General features: G+C 42.8%; 1 protein-coding gene across 1 annotated transcript in view; it reads right to left on the bottom strand.

Moving 5' to 3' along the window:
* The window catches only part of PLCH2 (phospholipase C eta 2), a gene marked incomplete at both ends in the record, with an annotated part of 63,851 nt that extends 42,980 nt beyond the window's left edge, over window positions 1-20,871 (bottom strand). Inside the window, 1 exon segment of the mRNA XM_082295668.1 lies at window positions 20,760-20,871. Coding sequence (XP_082151794.1) covers window positions 20,760-20,871 — 112 coding nt within the window.
* Between the last annotated feature and the right edge of the window lie 2,966 nt (window positions 20,872-23,837).

Below are 23,837 nucleotides of genomic sequence, written 5' to 3'. Positions count from 1 at the left end.
AATTAAAACTGGGCTTTTGAGAATTGATCTGGAGTTCATAGATTCCTTCAGCAGCCATCAGTACAGGAGGGATGAGCTCCAAGTTCAGCATGCAAGACACTGCAGCACAGTTTTCCCAGCTCCAGGCACTTCCCTGACTTCATCCCTGGTTTAATCCCGCCAGGGACAACTTCAACCCCAACTCATTCTGTGCACTCTTCTTGTTGGATGGGTGTAAAGAAACTACATCTAATGAGCAGCAAATCACCTGTTTTAAAAAATTAAAACAATGCAGCTGACTCACAACAGTACCGGAGCCTCTTTTCTCTCTTCTAATGTGGGTAGCAGAAGGTCTCTGGTTAAAAATAGAAAGCCTTTCTTAGGGTGACAGCAGCTAGTTAAGTGAGCAGAAAAGGAACATGAACATACCTGGTGCACTCCTTCGTTGCACACTTTATTGCAGGAAGGAGCAGCCATTAGAGATACATTTATTATTTAAGCTTTAGTGATAGTAGGAGGCAAAGGTACAGCAAAAGCTCCCTTAAGAACCTGCTGTATTTGTTTAAAGCATTTAAGTTTGAATAACAGAAAAGAAGTGTCCAAGGAAGCTTTGTAAACTACACTTTTCTCTACAATAAAACTAATCTCCCTCAGAAAGGTGGTTAAAATAAACATTTTCCCCTTACCTTTTTCTGGGCTGAGGCATTTAATTGTGCTTGCATCATCCATATTCCAGTGAGAGATTCAAGTGAAAACACCAGAGGAAGCAGCAAAGACCATATGCACATCCCTGATCTTTCAAAAGACTCTTAAAGAATGAGGAGAAGAACACTGCCCGTTGGTCCTTACTGCAGCATCCGAGGGTTCCTAGGGATGCCTGCTGCCTCTGCTCTCAGCAGGCTCATCTCCTTTATTCCCTGTGCAGGAGTGGATCTGGAGCTGCTGGCAGGTAGAAACCAGCGCAGGATCTCAATGAATGTTTCCAGCCTTTCCCTGCAACTCAAGTGTTCAGCCACCTGGGATAACTGTTCGTTAACTCTTTGCCTCCCTGCTCTCAGGCGGGACCTAGGGATGTCTTTTGCTATACTCCTTCGGAAAAGAACTGAAGGAAAAAACTTGTGGATGTCAGGAAAGAGGCACAAAGGAGAAGTCAGTTTTAATTCCTCTGGGATGTAATGCAGTAGGCAGCAAACATCAGTGAGGTGCTACTTCATGTAAGAAGGAAAAAAAACCAACTTCTTTTTTATGTTAATGCCTCCCCCCCTGTGTCCATTCAGCATCCTACACATTGTTATGGGATCCTCCCAGACTTACTTAAGTTTAGAAAGCAAGTCTACAGCTACTGATAAAAATAGGCAAGCTGTTCTCTTTAGATTTATTTCTAATTTATTTTCTTGGCAAAGATGATATATTTCCCTCCTTTTTAACTTGCAAGGAAATATTAATGCAGAATTAATGGGATATGGCTAGGAAACAATGCACATTATTGTAGTCTGTGTCCCAAAGCACAACTCATGAGAAGACAGACACAGACCTTTGAGTTCTGTCTAAATCCTGGAGAAGAATTTCAGCATCTTCGTATGAGGGTGCTGCCTAAAAATTCCAACCAGGAATAGCTCCTGCCCCTCCTACATGCCACTGAAATACACAGGATAAAATAATTTGTTCCTTTGAGGACTTGAAATCTAAATAAACAGGAATGATAAAGGATTGGCAAATAGTTATTCTCCCCTCTAGGAAAGGAATACCGATGCTGGGGGGCAGGGTAAGCAGGATCCCAGTACCCTGCTCAACACCCAGGGCATCTCTGCCATGGAGCCCTGCAGGCAGTCACCCCACACGGGTCCAGCAGGCAGTGCTGCTCTGGATCCTCTCCCCACCCGACTGCAGCAAGTGAAGCCAATCTGTGTGTGCTGTTTGACGTTGCCCTCCTGCCTTGTACCTCCTCATCCTGACCTACTTCAGTACATGAGGTGCTGTGAAATGCTCACAGAGTCACCTTTCTCCCACCCCACTCAGGCTCTCCAAACTGGGAATGCTGACTCTCCTTCATAGCTCCCAGCTGTTGCAGCTGGATTGTCCTGCTGTTTTCATCCTACATCGTCTTTGCATTTTAGGTACCAGTCGCCATTGCAGAAAGATCAAGATCTTTGCAAGATCTGGCACAACCCTCCACAATTTTCATTTAGGCATGAATCCCATGGTCCTTGCCATCTAAGGAATGAGTCCAGGATTTGGCTGAAGTTCACTTTCAATAAAACATTATCCTATTTGCTTAGTGGTTTTCAGCACTAGCTGTGTCCCCTGGGGTCTCATCTCCTGAGCAACCCATCCAGGAGCACTTGAGGAGCACTTACTGCAGGAGCCTCTGGGGCCTCATGTATTTACACCACATTACATTTGGGTAATTCCTCTTGCAGCCACTGTGCTTTAACACAGGCTTATCAGGGTGAATACTGCAGAGAATGCGCCAGGTTTATCCTACAAGTAACTCTCATTTCTCTTCTTATTTCCTGTAGGCAAGCGCAGGTTATCAATAAATCTCTGTCTCATATCAGAAGGGAGAAGATGGGTAAGTGCTGAGGCCCAAAAAATGCCTGTCAGACAACTTCTCTGGGGAATCTCAGGGCAGGAAGTCTTCACACTGCAGGGTAAGCTCAATTCACTGCTAGGGACCAACCTCCCATTCAACACCACCTATTCCTCACAACTTGATCAAGAGACAGAGCAAATTAAAAGATAACAGCTAAGGATGATCAACTAATTCACTAATTACTCCATCAAACTGAGCAAAGCTTTTTGCTTTACAAGGTTATGCTTTCTTTAGAAAGAAAAATATACTCCCATCTGAGACCATTAGAGATTCAGAATCAGTACCTAATTACTGTATGGTATCAACTTCATAAAATGAAATGTTTTGTTTCTCTGGGAGTTTTTTGCTGTGCAGTTAGAACAGGGTCACAGAACAATCATCAGAGAAAAAACCTGAATGCCTTCACAACACATGCAAATTTTTTGAAATAAAGAGAACACAGACTGTGCTATCACCGAGACCAAAGCATTTTACATTATCTTATTCCAAGTAATGTCTAGTCTAAACCAGGAAATTGCTCTGTGCAAAGACAATCTGCTGACTCTTGAAATCAATGATGGACTTTTATCTGGCTTTCGTGGACTCTGATTCACACCAGAAGTGCATAAGTGACTGGGAGGGTCAGCAGCACTCCAGTTTGGAGAGCATAGTGCTCTGGCACAGTGCTCGGGCATGGAGCAAACTTACACCGTTGTCAGTTCCATATTATACAAAGCATAGCATGCCCTAATTCCTTCATCCTCCATTCCCAGCTCTCCAGCTCTACCAACCAGAGCAGAAGAGTGACTTGTGGTGTGGTGCTGTCACATCACAAAGGTTTAAGTCCTAAGAAGGGACTAAAAGGGGCCAGGAATTCTCTCAGTTGCTACTTTCCAACATATGCAGAGAAAGCCCAGTGTGATGGCACCAAGCAGGTGACCCCGGTTAGAAGAGATGAGCCATGACGTGACAAAGATCTGCCCCTGCTGTATGGCTGCACTGTCCACAGAGGATCCTGATCTACCCCAGACTTCTGCCACACAACCACAGCACCATCCTGGCTGCTTGCTGAGAAAGGAACAGGGCACTTCCAGAGAAACAGCACAAACCACCCAAGCTCTGACTGATAAGCACAGCTTTGTCAGGTCACAGTGCCACACACTATAAGGCTACATTATAATTTGACTACACATTCACCTACACATACACCCTTCATCCCAAGGCTCCAGCTGCCACATTTTATCACATTCTTAAGACCGATTTCCTGATAAAAATAACAGAGATCTTGTTGCCCAGTGCAGGGGAGGGGTGTTAGCACTGCTGGGGACAGAATGAGACAGCTGGGAAATGCAGCACCACCATGTTACACCACAGTTAAGTAGAGAATGGAACATCCACAATGCCAGGGACATTCTAAATAACTTATGAAAGTCAAACACTGAGCCCTCGTTGAAAGCCATCAAACTCCATCCACAGAGCTCCATCTCTCACAATCCATGGCATCACTTCAAGACCTTGTATAAATCAACTTCAACACATGTGGGTGTCTGTTCTTAAGTTTTTGTTCCCATAGTTACCAATGTACTTTACCACAGAAGAGAACAGCAGGTGGCAAGACATAGAACAAAATCACCATTCTTTTAACATATGAAGAGTTGGGAAGTTTCAAATTAAGGTTTTCTTGCCAAATGTTTACAGACAGTAACCAAGACAAACACTATCAGATTAGAAAACTATAAGATCCTTCCATACATTTAATCCTGAGTCAACAATAAATTCAACATCGAGTAGAATGATGGATTTCCAGCCCTGCACCAGATGATGCCATGGGATTGCACAATCTAGTGCAGCAATAGTTTTGTCTTTGTGATTTTAAATTCTCCCTAGGTCCCCTTGATACCTTCCCATGTACTTTCTGCAGAGAAAAGGTGAAGAAGCCCAGCACACTGTGTACAAGATAGATTTCTCCAAATAAAATTATCTTTGTGGGATATAAACAGTGAAAACAACCACCAACATTCTGTTCAACTAAAACAACAATTGACTTGAAAGCTGCTATCAGAACTCTCACAGCTTGCAAGTAATAACTTCTCCATTGTCAACTCGAATAGAGGGCAAAATGACGGGCATTGAATGTGCTGTAAATACCAATTAGATGCTTTCCATAAGTAAGTTTTGTGACTTTTTCTGTAATAAAATCAGACACCGTGGTACTGTGTGCTGTCCATTGCCTTCTGTTTCTCTTCGGGCAGAGGAACAAAGGTAACATCCTTCACATGCCCAGTGCTACAGGCTCATGTCCTGTAACATGTGTCTGACAGCAGGACAGGAACCAAAACCTAACAACTAAATTTTACCTGCTCCTGAAACCCTCTGCCACTGACCAGCTCACCTCCCTGGGGCTCACCAGCCTGTTTATAACACAGAGATAACAACCATTCCTTTGGCTCTCCAAGATACCAACCATTCTTTTGCCCTCCCTTTCATCCCCCTTCTCCCAAACTTGTATTGAACACCATAAGCAAAGAGAACACTGAGAAAGTTGTTTGAACTGAGCTGGTTTAACCTGATTTTTTCACCACAGAGTTTCAGAATAAACAGCATTCGCAATCTCTATTATTTTAGTCTTAGATCTTTCTCTAATTTGGAGATAGGAAGAACTGAAGTGTTTTGGTGGCCTATTTTCTCACAGACCCATAAATCATCTTGGCTGTTTGAGGTTTTCAGCGAACACACATTCTTCCAAGAAAATCTGTGTTACAAAAGATGGGAAGATGCTTATGTCTAGTAGAGAAGGGGGAAAGGCAATAATGAAAGAAGGCAAAGACAGTTTCAAACAGATCTTGGGGCCTTAGAAAGCCTCTAGAAGTAAAGCTCAGCTACCAACCACAATGAACCACTTGTGAGTTCTCAACCACTTCAATGACAAGAACAGTCCACAGCACCACAACCCCAGCCCCAGTCACACCATGAGCCTCTATGCAGCACTTCCATTTCGTGTGGATTTTTATAACAAGTTTTCAACATGTTTTCAAACTTCTGACTAACAATTTGAAAATGAGGGAAAGATGATTGTCTGGACCACTTTGTTTAAGCAAAAACACTTCAGTATGTAGTTTATATTGTGTGCAGGTGATAAAGTCTGGAGGTGCTGCAGTGACAGATGCAGACAGATGTGTTTGCTGCTGGAATTCCCACTACTTCTTTTAAGATCACTAAAAGCAAAATGTAAAGATCCTTTGGCTTGCTGCTTCTCTTTGTCCCTCCAAGCTTTATAACTGGGAAGTCGAACTCTGTGTTATATCTTGCTGTACAACTGCTCTCACTGTAGTATCATTAAATATCTGACAAACTACAAGCAGCCCACAGGCACCAGTAGAAGCTGCCTTGGAGAGTGAGTGTGGGACTCTGCCGCTGCCTCGCCTGCAGCCAGAGCCGATTCCCAAATGCAGGAAGTCTGCACAGCCAGAGCTGTCAGGCAAACACCCACCTGCCCTCGCCAGCTGGACACCTTAGGGCAGGCAGATCTTCCGGGTGTCCTGGGAAGGAATTGTGTTTGAAGTACAATCCTGGAGGTCATTTCCCTTCCCTGTGACTGCAGTTCCTACCACCCAATACTGCCCCTGTCCTTTCTTCTTAGTTTTGTCAACTCCTCTGGTGAGGTGCTAAACCTCAGCTACTCCAGCAGGTCTGGTTATTCCAGATGCATCCAAGCAACAGAGACACAGCTAACAGAGATTAATATTAAATTACCTCAGATCCCTTTGTTTCTCCATGCAATCTTTCTTCTCCCCTTAGAAATAGAAATGCATTCATATTCTTGCTTGAGTGCAGCCCAGCACAGTTGTTTTATTCCGTGTTTCTGCTGTTGGTAGTAGAGGGAGCGTGCTCACAGCTCCCTGCTCCTGGTCCTGTTACTGCTTTTGACATATTTCTAGCCTACAGCCCATTGTCTGCAAAGCTCTGCTGCCTCTGAGAATCCAGTGTCAGCACTGTGGGAGAGATGTGGAAAAGGTACAAAACAACCACAACCAGCAGAAAATAATGGCTGCCTGAACTACATGGATTGTCCCTGTGAACAGATAATAACCTGCTTCAGGGTAAATCACATCTTTGGTGTGTGCTGAGGACAAGGTATGAGATACCCAAGACAGGAATGGAGCAAAGAAATAAGTTAATCATTTCATTTTTCAGCAGACAGCACCCTGACACATATGACAAAATCTCCTGAGCTAATTCTCTCCCAAAATCAAAACTTGCAATTCATTCAGTCACAACTCTGACATGGATTTCTGAGCACAGACACAGTTCTCAGACAGTTGAGCCATGAAAAACGCACAGTGGGGTGGAATCGATTACTAATTAGTAATAGAAGACACATATGCTTGCATCCATAGAAAACAGCTGTGCTGCACTCTGCTCCATTGTCCCAAATAAATTGGAAAAGATAAATGCATTGCTCTGTTCAGGCACAAAGTAGATGAGGCATTCATGCTTTGTTAAACTTTCCAGACACTCGAGGGTGTTTGAAATTATGATGCATGTTAAATTTAAGCAGATTTATTATCCACGTGTTCCAAATGTAATGAACACTTCACTGCCTCACATTTCCGACTTTAAAAATAGCAGATTTTCTAGACAGAACACACACGTGTGTCATGTGCAGGTCTAACACAAAACTTTTAGTCATACAGCAATTAATGCCTAATTTTAAACATTTTCCTATCTATTTATGCACACACAGCTTCAAGTGCCCACAAGAGCAGTTACAATAAAGGACTTCTACAATAAGAGTAGGAAAATTCTGGGCCTTTTTAAGCCAAAGGAATTTGGGGTACTTTGCATCAGAAGTTCTTAAATAAAAAAGTTTCATTGTGAAAATTCTACCTAACACACTCAAATCACTCTACCTGTTGCCAAAATGAGGACAAAACAATTTGCACTCTAAGGCCTAATAATTAGATGGTTGCAACTCTAATACATTTGGGTTTGGATAAACATTTTCCAAATTTTGTTTGCCCACACAAGATTGAAGCAGAGGACGAAGATGCAGCAACACAAGCAGATCAGTATAGAGTGTGGAAATTATCATTCACTATCTGCACTAATTAGGACTCTGGGTACTCATTAAGAGGAACTAACACACCTTTTTGGACAGGAAAAAGGTATCTCAAATCAGACCTTGTTACAGTGTACTTTGTATTTCGTAATTATAACAAACTCCCTAAGCAGTTATATGAGATTTCTGTGTCACGTTTTCAGTGTGTAGAGCAACCAAAAATGAGATATCCGAGTTCTACATGAAATTTTCAGGCTTGTTCCTTTACTTCCCAGCACTCTCCTTATGCAATGCTTTAATTTAGACTATCCTGAGTACTGGTGCAGAATTAATCAGGTCAGAGAAGGGGCTGCCAGCCACGATTACTGCACCTTTAAATACTTCTTTTCACTGTCAGTTCAACTGTTACTCTTCTATTTTTAAATCGGTTTCAAACTCAAGACCCACGGGCAGGGGGCAAATCCTTCCCCAAAAATGCCATGGACAAGAGGCCAACATCAACCTCAGCTCTTGAGGTTATTCCCCCTCTTTCCTACAGCTTGTTTACTGGATTGTTAAGCATTCTGGCAGCAAATGGAAGGGGGTGGGGAAGAAGACGAGCTGCCACATTTCTAAAATTAGCATCTTCTGTCTCCGAGAAGCCTGTGGAGATTTAAAAAAATTAGGTTTCTCTGCAAGATGCAGAGATGTGGAATTTAAACTGCGTTACACAGCTAAAATCCTGAGCTCTGTTTCATACCTGCAAGCTAGTTCACCTACCTTCCCTTTCATGCCCCTTCTCCCAGCTGTCAGTCAGAGACTATTACAAAAATACCTAGTACATTTTATTATAAAAGGTAATTGCATTCATTTGCCCTGTCATCCCCAGGCAGCTCCACGACATCTTCTGCCCGAGCTGCTCCGTGGAGTCACAGACTCGTTGCCTGTCACAGGTCACTCCTGCTGGGCTCTCACACAGCCTCTGGGGGGGCTGCAATTCCCTGCTCAGTGATTTTCTCCCCTCAGCTGAGATTTTGTTGGTGCCCAGGTACCAGGTAACGCCCTGCTCAGAGAATGTGTTGTGTCCTTCTCCAGGCCAGGATGTAAACATTCCTCCCAGAGCCTGCTGCAGTGAGCTGCTGTGCCACACATTGTGTGTGGACAGAGCCAGGATTGCTCCAATTCCAGAGCTGAACTGCACAGACATGTTGGTTTTAACACACACACTGCCATGAGGACACCATTAAAAGTGGCATTTTGATCTTTGCTGTTTATTAGTAAAACCCAACAGTGAAAGAACTGACTCTGCCTCAGTTCCTTCGATGCCACCAGTGCCATTTGTTCAGCACAAAGATATCAGAATATTATAACAGACCTGTGCTGCAAAATCCTAACTCAGAATATTGGGCTTTCACAGATGGGCTTTAAGTTAGAAATGGAAGAGACTCAAGAATAAAACTCAAGTTTCTTTCCAAGAACCACTAAGGGTGCCAAAGTCTTCCTTTGGATCACCTCCTGAAGGAACCAAAGACTCAGCCATGACACAAATGCAGACTGGCACAGGCGGAATTAAAACATATGGGACTGGAAGGCTTTGTTCCAAAAGTCCCTTTTCTTCTTTTAGCAAGTATATTTATTCTACTCCTATTACTAGTCACAGTTCATGTCTTATGACAACTATATTTGCTTAGATTTGTTTCAAGTATTGGAACCATCAGTGGACAGTGTTGCAGCAGAGAATTGTGACAAGAATTGGGTAGGTGTTCTTTCAGGATTTCTACAAAGGAATGGTCCCAAAATAATACATGTATTTTGAATCAACATGTTTTGGTTCATCAAAATAGTTAATGGCTTATAAAGCACATTACAAGCCTAAAAAAATTCTGGTTTATGGAGCATTTCCCATTTGGTGGAAATCCATAAAGTCAAAGTAAGTGATTTTTCAAGTTTCTGAAGCCACTTCTAGTTAAGATGTTCACTATAAAATTTTCCTGAAGTCTTCCACTTAAAAGAGGGGCTTTTCAAGTACTTCCTTACTAGAGACAGAAAAATCACATAAACCTAACCCAAAATCCAGCAGAGCAAATAAGAGGGTTCAAGAGACACAAGTCTAGGCCCCGTCACATCCCAAGCACCAGGGCTGTCCTACAAACAGCACAGAGGGGCTGCAGTTCCTGCCTTAGCACAGGAACTTGCTACAAGTCAATTCTCTGCACACATCTCTGCCTGTCACTGCTAAATTACAATTACTGTCACCCCTTTTAGCTATTAAATGAAAGCACAGAATGCAGTTTATGGGATTAGCCAGTTTGAGCAGCAAAAAAATAACCTGCAAGCAGCAGCTTCACTGTTCCTAGTGATACCCTGTGCCCACTTTATGTTTGCTCTGACCTCTCAGGCACAACCCTTGGAAATTTCCAGGATCAGAATTTTCACTCATAGCTGAGCTTATCCCCAAGTGCCCAAAGGCCCCAGTGCATGAAACCCTCCTGTCTCTCTTTAAGGGAAACCCCTGCCCCCACCAGCCCAGGGAGTTTAGCCTGTCCTCACTGTCCACAGGCCACGGTTTGTTCATCCTTGTAATAAATTATGGATGCCCCCCCATACGCATCTGTTACTCAAATCACCAGTTAATAATGTATGAATAAATGAAGAGACTGCTCTGAGGGGAGAGAACTGTGGGGGACTAAACTTTGAATTCTCCGCCACAGCAGCAAGCATCAAAGCTGTGCTGCCAGGTTTGACCTCAGCTGGGTTTTATTTTTTAAGAGGGTTAGAACTAGCCTCTTATGAACATGAATGGCTGAACAGCAGGGGCATGGCATGAAAGCTGGCCCAGAAACACGGGGAAAGAACAAAAGCCCAAATGAAAAACTTGCCAAAAGCACGTGGGTATCAAAGGTCTTCGCTATCTTGTGTCAGTCTGAACTGGGAGTGAAGGTCATAAGTGAATTGATATTCTCACCAGAAATACATTGTTAATTCTCACTAACAGAGTTCTTAGTCATGGGAACTGATGCCATTTGAAAATACATAGCCCGCAAATAAGAAAAAAAGTGAAGAAGGGCTGCTGAAGAAGTTTCTAAGTTTGTAATAAGCTTGCGCATCACATGCTCCAGAACCTTAACACCCGACCAAGCGCTGCTGGATCTCGAGTTGGAAACATCACCGCGTGCTGAGGAGCCACAACCGGAAGCAGCGCTCGGTGTGGCCTCAGAAGTGGCGCTGAGGAGGGGACAATCGCCTCCCCCACGGCCGCGGTTATCCCTCGCTGCCACCGGGATGCGCTGCGGGCGCACGGAGCGCGCTCCGCACCGGGAAAAGCTCTCCCGTCCAATGCGGCAGCGCTGGAATCAGCCCGGAGCAGCACAGGCACTGCCCAGGGCAGGAAGGGAAACCGAGAGCAGCACAACCACCGGCTGTTCAATCCTCACAGAAACTGCAAACAGACCTGCAAATATCCCACTGGGTAGAAGGACACAAGGATTCAGCGCACAGGGCACTGCACGAACTACAAGTCTTAGACACAAAAAGCTGGGCCAGTCCAGGTAGTGTCTTCCAGAGACTTGACCAAGCCTCCTCACTTCTCACAAGTAAGGGCATCTCATCCGTCGAGAGCATAAGCATCACCTGTTCAGGTGCTGGGGACTGATAGGACAGCTATTTCTCTGCTATAAAAATGAATGGCACAGTCTGTCACTGCATTGTCTCTTGTCCCTAAATTACCTCCTTATGCTGCACTTTTCACAACAAAACAGTAGCATGGAATCTTCACAACTCCCTCACAATTCTAACTTTTATTGTTGCTTTAAACTTTATTCTGGCCAAGGTGGGAAATCTGCACACCTCGGGTGATACTTACAGCCAGTTCACAACTTTGCTGAGAAGCAAACAGCAAACTGCTCACAGCACAGCCTGTCCAGCATCTGAATTCAGGGCAGGAAAGCAAATCGGGTTCTGAACCAGACAGTGAAGAACTCAGCAGAGATTCTCTGGAGACAGTCATTGGCAAAGTCTCTCTGATTTCACAACTACATTTACAGGACATCACAACCACGATACGCTGTGCAGAGAATCCAGACTTTATCCCTACACTCTCTGTAAGAAGCTTGAATCTAATATCTGGTACTTGTACTATTTAAAAAGCTCTTCCAGCTGAGGATTAATCATCTCAGTAGGACTGTGCAAATGCATGTGAGATGAGCGGGGAAGGTTATATAAAGCCCACGGAGAGAAGGAAAATGCAGAATAGAACTGAAGACCTGGCTTGCACAGCACCTGAGTGCCTGCAGGTGCTTCTAACAGTGAGTGCTGGCTGTAATTTACTTGTCAGTCATTTACTTGATTAATTATCTCCTCCAAATGGCTCATCACACAAGGTACCTGTAGTGTTAAAACCATCATTAGAGATGCAGTAGCGTGATCCTCAAGCAGACACAGACCCGAGGAACAGCCCCCTCTGCACAATCACACTTTGCCATGAGACATGCAGCTGACAAATGCATGTGCAGAGCCACAGGAACACACAACACTGCAGAACCATCGGAGAACTGCACATGGTAATGGCTTTAATGAACTGTGTCCCACAGGCAAAGATAAGAGTGACTGCACAACCAAATCTGATCAGCATAATCTACACCAGGAGAACTACTGTATAATCACTGGGAGATCGCAGGTACATCAGCAGTGTGTGGCAGCAGAAATGATTCTGTACACACAGCAGTGATTAATGACATTAAGAAATGATGGGCAGAGTTTAGCACAGTGCATTGTGGTGGAGTTTCTCTTTTTAAAAGCCAGCCTTCCTTCCCTCCATCAGCAAACTTTGCAAGGCACACTCAAATGCAATTTCTACAGCTACTGCAACTGCTCTGGAGTAAACAAATTCATTCAGAGAACTGGGAATTGCTCTGTCCTTGGCATTACGGTTTCTCTGAATGAGAACATGTTTCATTTGCTGTAAGTGGAATGGATTTTCATTTACTTAACAGTCTTTGTATTCATCTAGGTACTACGGCTATAATTAATAAAACATGCCTTCTTAAAGATAAAAGATCTTTTGGAATGACAATGTGCTGATAAGATCTAAAAAATATTATCCTCTAACAAACAGGGTCAAACGGCTGAATATCTCTGAGCGAGTGAGGAAAAGGAAGAGTAATGTGATGTTATGAAAGTACTACTAAACAAAACTGTCCCCATAAGCATGAGTACAATTTATCTTCTAGCTAAAATTCTAGTGGATGCAGTAAAAAGAATAAATCCACCTACTGTGTTTCTGCGATGGGCTTCCTAAATCCATTGTCTTGTAGAAATAAGAGTGTTTTTCTCAATTGCCTATGTTAGGAAGTAAAAATACTCTGCATTTTCCCTCCGTCTTGCTCCCTCTTCTGCAAGTCTCTCTCTGTGTCCGTGTGAGAAGGCAATTTAAATTTCATCCCGTTTATTAGCTCAGTCACTGAGGAATCACTGTCAGTTTGGTGATGTACAAGCTCCTTTCCTGTACACAACACCAAGGAAGCGGGGGAGAGAGAAGAGGTAGGATTTTATCTAAACTACTTTTTGCTGGAGCAATTAACTCTTCACTGACTGACATCTCCTTCCTGGTGCATCTCAGTTGACACTGAAATGTCTGCCCTTCTAAGGCAACAGGGGATTCTCTCTGACAGCTGTTTAATGCTCATGTTCCTTCTTTTAAGGTTTCCTCTGCTTTTCTCTTCCACTGCTTAACTGGGAACTACAGTCAGACACCACCACAGCCATGATTTCCTACAACCACACAAGGTGCCCCTTTTCAATTATGTCAGAGGGACTAAGGGTCACAAATCCTATGAACTTTTTAAGTTTACTTTGTTCCCCAGTCCCTACAGAGAGACTTACAGAGGTCTCTAATAGGGATTTATTCTCCACCAACTAATGCTTGTTGCTTCTTCAGGTAGAGCATTTAAAACCTCTAACCCTGAACATCCAAAACTGAATAGAGTTGTTTGCAACGAAACCAAATCCACTGCTGCTAGAAGAATGAAATGTGGATGCACCTGTGTATCCACCTTCATCCCCAAACACTTAAATTTTCAAGGTAAGAACATAATCCTGTTTGTTCCTCTGCAGTGAATTTTCAGTCAGGTAAGAACAGATGATCTTGCCTCACTTTCTCAACCACCTGTTCTAAAAAAGAAACACGGTTTAGTAACATCACCCATAGCCAGTTCCCCACTCATCCAGGACTGCAAAGGTTTCCCCAAGTTTAGTGCTTTTCTGGGAGAACTATTATATATATAAAAATACATGTATATATGTATGTATGTATGTACATATAAAACTCTGTAGATATTTGCATCTCTTGAGAGAGTTTTAACTTTCTAATCCCTGCCCACAGTAAAACCTCTCTGATGCAAATTTTTACTTAGAGCTCTATGAGAAAAACGAGTCAAATTAACTAGATTTTCCTCACTAACCATTTTCCTCCAGAGAACAGCATGCAGGATTAAGCACAAACCATTTTCCCCCCCTACTTCAAACAGTACTTTGTAGTCCATCTATTCCTTTTTTCTGCTGGTAAACGAGAACAAAACCTGTTCTGCAATCATGGATCTGAATGCTAGTGCTTCTAAGATATTTCTATTTTCATATTTAATTCTAGCAAATGAGCATTTTGAACTTTCATTAAGCTTCATTTCTTGATTTTTAAGCATTATCTTGACAGCAACCCATCTCCTGCATCTGCCACTGTTAGAAGACTTGCCTGGTGCTGAAGCACACTCTCTTGGAATGACTTTCTTCTGACTTTCACTGATGGTCCCACACATTCTAAGTACCTACATATGTCAACACACAGTTCATTCACTGCGACACAGACCTCGAGTTTTTTCTTCCCTAGATCCAATCACAAATCCTGCTGGCCTACTAGGAATCAACATTCTGCCTTTCAGTTCAGTTAGAGAGACACCAGTTAAGGGGATTAGAATAGTGTCTAAACAGGTTTAAAATCTTTTGTCTTCTTCACTGAGCCAATTGCTTGGAGCTTCAGCATTTCAGCAGGGAAAAAGATTATTACTCCAGGGAAATATCAGTGGTTCTGATATTGTCAAAAATAATTTCAGTCACTCTTCCCTAAACTATTCACAGCTCTTCTATTTTGTGCAGAGCATTTTCAGCATAAAAGGTTCATAATAGAACAGCTTCTCCTCACAGTGGCTACACAGGTTTAACTCATGGTTTGTACTTCCGAGATCATGAGTTCAAGAATAATCTCATTTCTTCTCTACAGAACCAGCAATGCAGCTGAAGGATCGTAGATTTGCCTGGGAGATGGCAGCAGCCATGCATCAAGTGGTTCCTCATAGCTTGATAACTGTAGAAAACCACTATGGTTTGCTTCAGAAGACAACTGTAGTTATCTGTTCTCTCAAAAAACAAAGCATTCCTCTCTCTGATGAAGCATTTAACCTCAGATCAAACTGACAGATAAGATTCTGATGTGAAGATAAATAGAAAACTGCTTGGAGATGAAGGGCATTGAAATGTCTAAGGAGGTGAGTAATACCAAAAACCAGGGAGATTTCACAGTATCACAGTCAGGGACTGCTTGGATTTTAAAAAACTATTTGCCAAACTCCAAATGCAAACCAAAGCCAGTCATGCTGTAAGACACACAGGCTAAGAGTCAGTTGGCTGTACCTGCATTCAGTGGCTTTCAGGGGGATTAAGTTTACCTAAACCATCAGCAGATACAAATAATTTGCTTATGAGAAAGCATAAGAGGGAGAGACTCAGCTTTTGTTTACAGTGCCTGCCAGAGCAGCATCCCCCTGAGTGGCTCTGATTGACAGGCTTATTCACAGCTAATGGCAGTATCTCCAGAACTTCCCACAGATAATGCCAATATCGTTGTACTTTGTTAATGAATATTGGATTTCCTCCCCTCCCATCTCTGACAACACACAGGCTGAGCACCCATATGAATGAATGAAAAGAACATCTTTTTCCTCTCTCAGCATTATAAAGATCTTATTTTTAATTGCTCCAGCACTGGTTCAGACAATCCAGAAGTTGGTTTACTACCTCTAAACATACTGTACTTATTCTAACCATCTGACTGAGCATGACTTTTACCTATTTCACTGTTATTAGGATCACAGTGGGGTAACTTCCCTGCTACCAGGTACATCTATCAAGAACTTTTATTCTGCCTTGCAAGTAGCGGTGATTACAAGTAGCAGCTACCCTGGTTAATCCCTCAAGGGATGCCAGGTACAAAAGCTCCAGGAATAGCAGTACTCAGCTGGTTCTGAGGCAGCTGAAACTTCCCAGCCCTGGTTTCTGGCAGGATGGAGTGACTGTTTGGAGGCTGTGTGACCACGAGCACACGTTCGCCCGGTAGATGGCAACCGCGATACAGCCCATTGTATGAGCAAGGTCCTGAATCGGGAATGGGCTGCAAACGATGCTGTTCGTTCTGCCGGATTTGTCTCATTTCCCACTACACACTTCCAAAATCTTTACAGGCAGCAGCAGATAGATGAGATAGGGCAGGAACTCTTGAGGGGGCAGAAGGAGAAGAAAGCAACAGATGGTAACATTCAGGTGATTCAGTTTCTAATCCAGAAAAATACTCTGATTCTGCAACAGAGTTCAGTCAGCGCCTTTTATCTCGTTTTCCCCAGTTAACTTTTACAGGAGAAGCAGACCTGCCACATAAATTGAGTATCCAGGTAACGATCCCCTTTTTATTACAGCCTCATGATTCACTAGCACAGAGCAAAGAAAGGTGAGGCCAAACTGCAAGATTCCTACGGACCACAGAGAAGGACCGACACAGCAGAGCTCTGTCGGAAGCACCTTCGTGGTGCCCATTGCTTTTCATGTCAGATTCACAACCTTCCACACATTTATCCTAACAAACCTCCACTGAGACAAAGGCAGGTGGCTATTAGTATTTCCTGATTCTAAACCAGAATCACTATCCAAGGGCAGAGGCTGTGTGGGCTGGAGACAAAGCAGATACCTCCCTGCTCCATTGCAGGTGTCAATTCATTGGTATTTAGGCTCCTACCTTCCAAGAGATTGCAGCAGGAATGTCTGAGCCTGAATAGGAGTTAGAGACTAAACACCTTGAGGCATCTTGGCACAGAGTCTCCAAAAACTACATTACAACGCACTTCATCAAAAAACAGGCAAACAAAAACCCCAACCAAACAAAGCTATGAAAGAAATTAATCTAGAAAGCCTTAGAGATTTTCATTGCCTGTTGAATCTATTTGGGCTAAATGGCAAGGCTCAAAAAGCTCATTTGATTCAAACTGAAGTCATTAAGGAAACAAATATACATTCCTCAAAGACAGGAAAAAGGAATCTGAGTCACATCAGCTGAAAGACAAGATACTGACGTTCAGCACAGTCATAACGAAATTCAAGGTCCTGGGCTCCAGGGGTTCATTCTGGACTCCTAAGCCTGAGCCTCCTGCTCAGCCCTTTGCTGGCAGCAAGGACTGCCTGCTGAACCACACGTCCTCCAGGTACCTTGTGCCACACATGATTCACAAATCCCTGCCCTCCGTCAGGTGCAGGAGATGTATTTATGGAGTGTGAATGTATGGACAGAGCTGAGGCAGCGCTGCCCTCGGGTGCTGAGCCCCAGCCAAGGTTACCTCTGCCTGCAGTGACCTCAAGACAATTCCTCTTCCTTTACAATGCACTCTGCTTCACAGAAAGGGACAATTTCTTACAAGTTTGTCATCTCTTAATGTGATATAAAAATGCTCAAAGACTGAATGCTTTCAAACAATTTCCTTCGAAGACTTGAACAATATTAAAGAACTCTCCATGAGCGTGGACATCCGAAACCAGCCCTTTTCACAAACTGAAAACTGATTCCATTTCACTGTTCCATCAGTCCTCAGATCTATTCCAGGCCACCACCACCCAGGATTAAAAACCTGCAGGGTTCAGACTCCTTTGTGGTCTGCAGACTGCATGCTGCAGAACAGATCCCAAGCAGCTGATATCAGCAGCCACTATTGTAACTCTCTAGATCTTACCATAGTAATTTCAGTTCTGAATTGCTGAGGTTGGACAATATTATCATTTATATTTCAGAACACGTAAAAAAGACCCAGACATGACTGAGAAGTGTCTGTCGTGCAGGAATAGCAGTTCCCATTTATAATCAGAATAAGAGACAACATAAGGATGAAATGAAGTTACAAAAAGAGTCAAACAAGAAGGCAGTATCACAATCAGAACTAGAATCTGGATCTGCCGAGCAGTCCAGTATTGTATCTTTAGATTCACATCTTCATTAGATCAGTCTGTGGACTCATTAACATACATTAGTATAAGCTGACATTGCCAACAAAGGAAACAATTGTGCATTCTGCAAACCTCACTTGTGCATTTCTGCCTCTGCAGCAAAAGGGAGGACAAACAGCAGCTCTCAGAGTTCTTTACACTACAGCCTTGTCCTCCATTCAGGAAGAAAAAAGGTTTTGAAAACATAATTCTCAGTTGAGACTGTACTAAACCTTCAGGATTTGGTGTCACAGTTTTGTAGCACCACTGTCAATGTCATACCAAGTTGAGGAGTATTAGAGGGATAACAGTGTGTCTGATGCTGATGGGCAGTTTCACAGAAATCTAACTTTAATCGAAATTCCTGTTAGCCAGCTGGTGCCAATTCACAAAATATCACCTGTGTGTCCGTTCTTCAGCTCAGCTTGTGCCATGGAGTGGTTTGGGTTGGAAGGGACCTGCGGAGATGCCCCAGCCCAAGCCCTGCCATGACAGCAGCTGCTCACAGACAGGCAGATGTTGGAGCCCCAGCTGAAGGCCAGCTCGAGTGCTTCTCCAGGCTAATCTGATGTACCACATATCTAAGCAAACAGGATTTTGCATGTCTGTGCACAACACTCTTTCATCAGATTACATGGGAAAAGTGAGTCTAGACATGCCAGAGCATATTTGAAAAATAGAGGATTACTGAATTTGCCATATCCCTTCTTGATTTTGGACTCTCCCAATGCTGCTGTAATAAGGACTAATGACATTATGTATAACCAAATTATGTAAAAGTTAATTGCATTCCATTCAGATTTCCTATTCACATAGCAATCTGCTTCCTCATCCATGTACAGCCTACACAGAAAAGCGGAGATTTCACCGCAAAAAAAGCAACAGGTTTTGAAAAGTGTCTCAGTTGATGAAACACCAGAAAGCTGCACAAGAGTGCCAAGAGTTCCAAACCACTGAAGATGAGTAAGCACAGAAGTAGATTGCAGGTAACTATGATACTGTGGGGCCAAATGATCAATTGAGGGACACTTAATTAACTTCCTGGATTTATTGCAAGTGGTTTAACTCTCCAGCTCCGTCCTTTCCTAAGTTTTCTGGCAGACAAACTCACCCAAATACGAAAAGGGAAGCGTTGCATTTGACAGCCTGGGCCTGACAAAGCTGCAATGTTATTTCTGAAGGCACAGGCTGCTCCAGGCAGCAGCTCAGCAGTGCCACAGTCACGTCTGTGCAGGTGGCTCAGTGTCTATGACAGTGCAGAGGCAAAATCAGATCAGAGCTGTCACTGCATTTCAACAGAGCCATGGAAAGAGTTAATGAGGGAGTCAAGGCCAGGCTCAAGTGGGTGTTCTGAACCAGCCTGCAAAGGGATTCCTGAGCCCAGACCAGCTTTTGTTTAGGTCCAGACCCACTTGCATTGGAATGCTGGAAGTGCTGCCCAGGCACAATGCAGACTTTCTTCCCCTCCATCTATTTCTGCCTTTTCTTTGCACTTTGTCCTACGTTTGCACACTGACAGAGCTTCACGTACAGAAATATGTAATGCACATTCAGGAGTCATCACCCTACAAACAAAAAACTAGTTCCCTAACAGTCAGTTTATACGATATAGCAATAACTGGAATAGATCATCTTACTTCTGTAGTGCCAGAACACACAAATGATGCAATACACCCATTTCACATCTAAATTTCTGCACTTTGCTTTTTCAAACTCCTTGCAAATCAATAGGAAAGAAGCACACTTAGACAATGATAATGGCTTGATGGCTCTACTAGGAAAAGTAACATCAGTAAATGTGTGAGAACGATAAGAACTAGGATAAGAACAATCAATCATGGATTAATTATCACATTGACAGGCTATTTTTAATAATCCGACAATATAAATATATTCAGCTGGTAAAAAATATACTTATCAGCACAAATTGTAAGCCAACAAAAAGCAAAACTGATCTCACAATTGCTGGATATTTAACCAAAATTACAAAATTAGGTCCCATGAAAACGCAGCCAAAACTTTTAGTGCTGTCTACTTCATGATTGTAGGCAGTAAATTAAATGTATTTCAAGCAAATGAGTCCTGTGTTGAATAAATGAAGTTTTGATTTAAATATTAAGTGAAATAATCTTTTTAAAATTTATTTTAAATGCAAAAAACCCAGCCCCTCCTCCCTCAGATGTCTCCCATAGCACAAATTCATCTGCCACAGACATCAGTTACACAATTCCCTCCCTCCTACCCAATCTCCAGTCTACACTTGATGTGCACAATCACATCTGTAATCTCCAGAGCTTCCTAAGAGAAGAGCTCATTTTCCACTGCGCGAGCTGTCAACACTGAAAAAAGAGCAACAGCCAACAATAGTCATTCTTTGAGCTCTGCATCTCCCAGCTCAGTTCAGACAACTCCGTGGCACACAGCCACAACCTGAGGCACTATAAATCCCAGTCTCATCAACTTCAAGAAAGATTTTCCAGAAGCACTGCAAAGAATCAAGGAAAAAAGTTGCAATCTCTTGACAGTCTCATCCCAGGATACCACATTTACATTTTTTACAAGTTTTACACATGAAGGTCCCTTCACATGACTGAAACCTCACAGACTGTACAAGCAAGGACAGAAGAAAGATTGATTCAAAGTTATCCTCAGCATATGGGGCAATGGTTGTTTTGGGGATTTTTTAATACACTTTACCCAAACTCTAGTCACAATACCAACCACACAGGAAAAAGGAACACACAAGCACAGTTCCTTCAAATTTAAGGAAAACTAGCAGTCCCATATGAAATCTCAATACAATAAAAGTAAATTTGGAGAAGAAAGAGTGCATTTTCAATACCAAACTATGACATGAAAGGATGGTACCCTTCCACTCACCTACTGTGAGGATGTTTGCAGAGAGGAAATGGCAGCAGTTTCCCTCATGGAGAATGGATTCTTCTCTTTGTGTCAAATCCCCTGCTAGAGATTTTGGAGAAGTCAGAGCCATCTCAAGCTTTCAGAGCAGCCTAGCAACAGTGCTTGCTCCAAGTCAAACAAAGCACTTCAGGGCAGATATCCGCAGAAAGTTTCAGTCAAGCAATGAAAATGTCCAAGAAAAAGCAACAATTTTCAGGATGTTGCTGGTTTGCTTGCTTTGGAAGCGCAAGTGAGTGCCTTCTCTGGAATTCCACATTCAGGAGACTGTCTTGGTTTAATTCTTCTGATACATATTCCACTCATTGAGCAACAGAATTTGTAGTATCAGTGTGGAGAAAGAACCACGGAGCTCAGTCTTGACAGGAGGGATGTGAGGGGCCTTCCCAGGAGCACAGGAGTCAGAAGCATTCCGTGTATCTTCCCAGTGTTTCTTGCATGTGGCTACCCTGGAGAAGACATTTTTTTTAAACAGTGGAAGTTACTTTAAGCGTTTATTGTGAGATATTTACTACAGGAACATAGTTAGGTGACGTACAATGGACTGAACTCAGCAGACAGAAGGCACCAACTCTTCCTTCCCTCGCCCCAGGATTTTCCACAAACAGACAAAGCTCCATTTTTGCCAGCAGCAACTTCTCCAGAAACCAACGTATTCATGCTGGGATCAATTATTTTATACACAAACACACATAGATATAATATATACACACACACTTAACTCAGTCATTCTGCATAACCAGTGAATGTATCGGGTACATTCCCAAAGGACTCTGCCTGATGTTGGCTTCTACCTTCGCTTCCACCTCTAACCCTTAAAGCTCTTTGTCCCTCTTACCTTTTGTCAGCTGTCTCCATACTGTATCTCTTTGTCATTGTCTGGCATTCCCTTTCCCTCTTCTTACCCGTCTTCTGCCCACTGGATACAGAAGACTCACCTTTCCAAAACTTTCAGTGGACACCTTCCTCAGAGAAAGAAGGTCAAAGAAGACTCCATCCAAAACAGCAATCACACCAGGCAGAAACCTGGGATCCTACTTAGTGCTGGTAACTGTTTGAATCTCTGGGAGTCTCCTTCAGTTTGTAATTACAAGTTGAGCTCTGAAACATTGCCCTAACATGTTTTGTTGTGAAAGCACAGATCCAGTTTGACATTACTTTAAAGAGAGAGGGCAATGAAGCTCACTATTAATTACAGTGATTAGAAATAGAGGAGGGGGTTTGAGACATCTGTAGCAAAAAATGAGTAAGAGAATTTCCTTATAGAACATCTGCCTGTTTGAAGCTGTACCTCTCTCCTTGTCTTTAGTCCCTCATTCAGCTTCTTTGGGAAGTCACTTCCTCCCTGCCATTATCTTTTCACCAAGCCCCACCTTCTCCATTCTCTGTGCTGTCAAAAACTCCTCTGTTCAGAGGGAGCATCAGTCAGTGAAGCAACACCCTTACGTGGAGCCAAATGCATGGCAACTTCATCTTTGGGACAGCAGTGCTTGGCAATATTAATCCTGTAAAAAATCAGTATCATTACAATCATTTGTTTCCACATTTAAATGGGAAATATCTCAAAGGGCATCCTGTGGCTCTGAAATAGTTTTGGGCATATCAAAGAGTGACACTCATTTGGCAAAGAATATCTTCATTACAGAGCACAGCTGGAGTAACTAAAACCAAAATTATAATCTTAGGGCATATTTCATAAATTGACGGGATTGAGGGGGGAGGAAGGTAATAGATTATCAAAGATACATCCTGTGCCCCCCAAATATTCATTCTTGTACATGCTGTCACCTGTCCCTGTAATTGTATCCCTTGTCATTCCCTGACATGTACATAATTAGGTAAAAGAATACAGAGCAAACATTCTGCTTTAGACTGAATAAAAGCACATCACACATTTCCATGTATTCATTTAATACATTTCATGTATTCATTTTGTGCATCCCAAAATAAATGTTTTTTTTCTTCAGGTTAATCCTTGAACTGATACCAAAAATACACTTACTTACACAGAACTGACTTGATTTTTTTAGAACAGAACCCAAAGTAGACGTTAGAAGGCATGTCAGCATTTAAATGAACTTGTCCAGGGAAAAAAACCAAAACTGCACTCAACAGCATTTCTGGAGCTGCTCGATTGCATGCTCTGGGCAGGCACTTCTACAGATGACAGGCACTGCCTCAGTTATCTGCTTTGGTCATCTGGGCAGCTCTCCTGACCACAATTTTATAGCCACTAGCCACAAAGTGCCATTTCTGGTACCTGGGCACTGAATGTTTAACCCTGGGATTAATCCAGGAAGCCACAGCTCATAGGACAGATGAAACTGTTTTAACATCGAGACAAGATCAGTCTATTATTTCCTTTGCAGAAAGCTGAACTGGTGGGTATTTACTCTGCAGACTCTCTCACCTCTTTGCTTCAGGGTTTTTTTTGAAAGGCCATTTCCGCTGTAGGAAGTTCAATCACTGTGACTCATTATACACCAAAGAACATATCCATGAGGGCGAGGAAGACTGAATGGGCACGGGTGCTCCTGCTGGTGCCAGACCAGCATCATTGCAGTGAAAGCAGATGAGCTTTACATTGATGTGGCTCGTTAAATATTTTATTGTCTCGAGTTATGTCAAATTAATGTTCTTTATGCTTTGTTATGATCTGAAAGTGAAGCTACTTTGAGGCAGCTATCTCTGAATGTCTTCACTTTCCATGCAAAAGATACTCTTCCTGCACTCACTCCCAACTTTTACAGCTTCCTACAGGTCTTCAGAGTTCCCTTCTTCTCCTCCCTATTTTCAGCATACCTGTGTTGGTAAAAAATAAAAGCCCAGCCCTCTTCCCAAACCAATCCCCATAAATCCTACACAGCCAATAGAAAAGTATACAATGAATCCCTAAAAATACAGATTGGTGTCTCAGAACAGCATTCAGGGCCCAGACTTCCTATTAAACTAAATGAAAGAAGCTTTGGCTTTCCTGGAAAATCTATTGTGAAGGTTGTATGATGGAAAATATCAGTTGCACTGTCTGGAAATACCTCA

Source organism: Coloeus monedula, assembly GCF_965178545.1.
Source record: "Coloeus monedula genome assembly, chromosome: 22".
NCBI classification, from domain to species: Eukaryota; Metazoa; Chordata; class Aves; order Passeriformes; family Corvidae; genus Coloeus; species Coloeus monedula.
The sequence above is the reverse complement of the archived record's forward strand: the minus strand, read 5'-3'. Positions and strand labels throughout refer to the sequence as shown.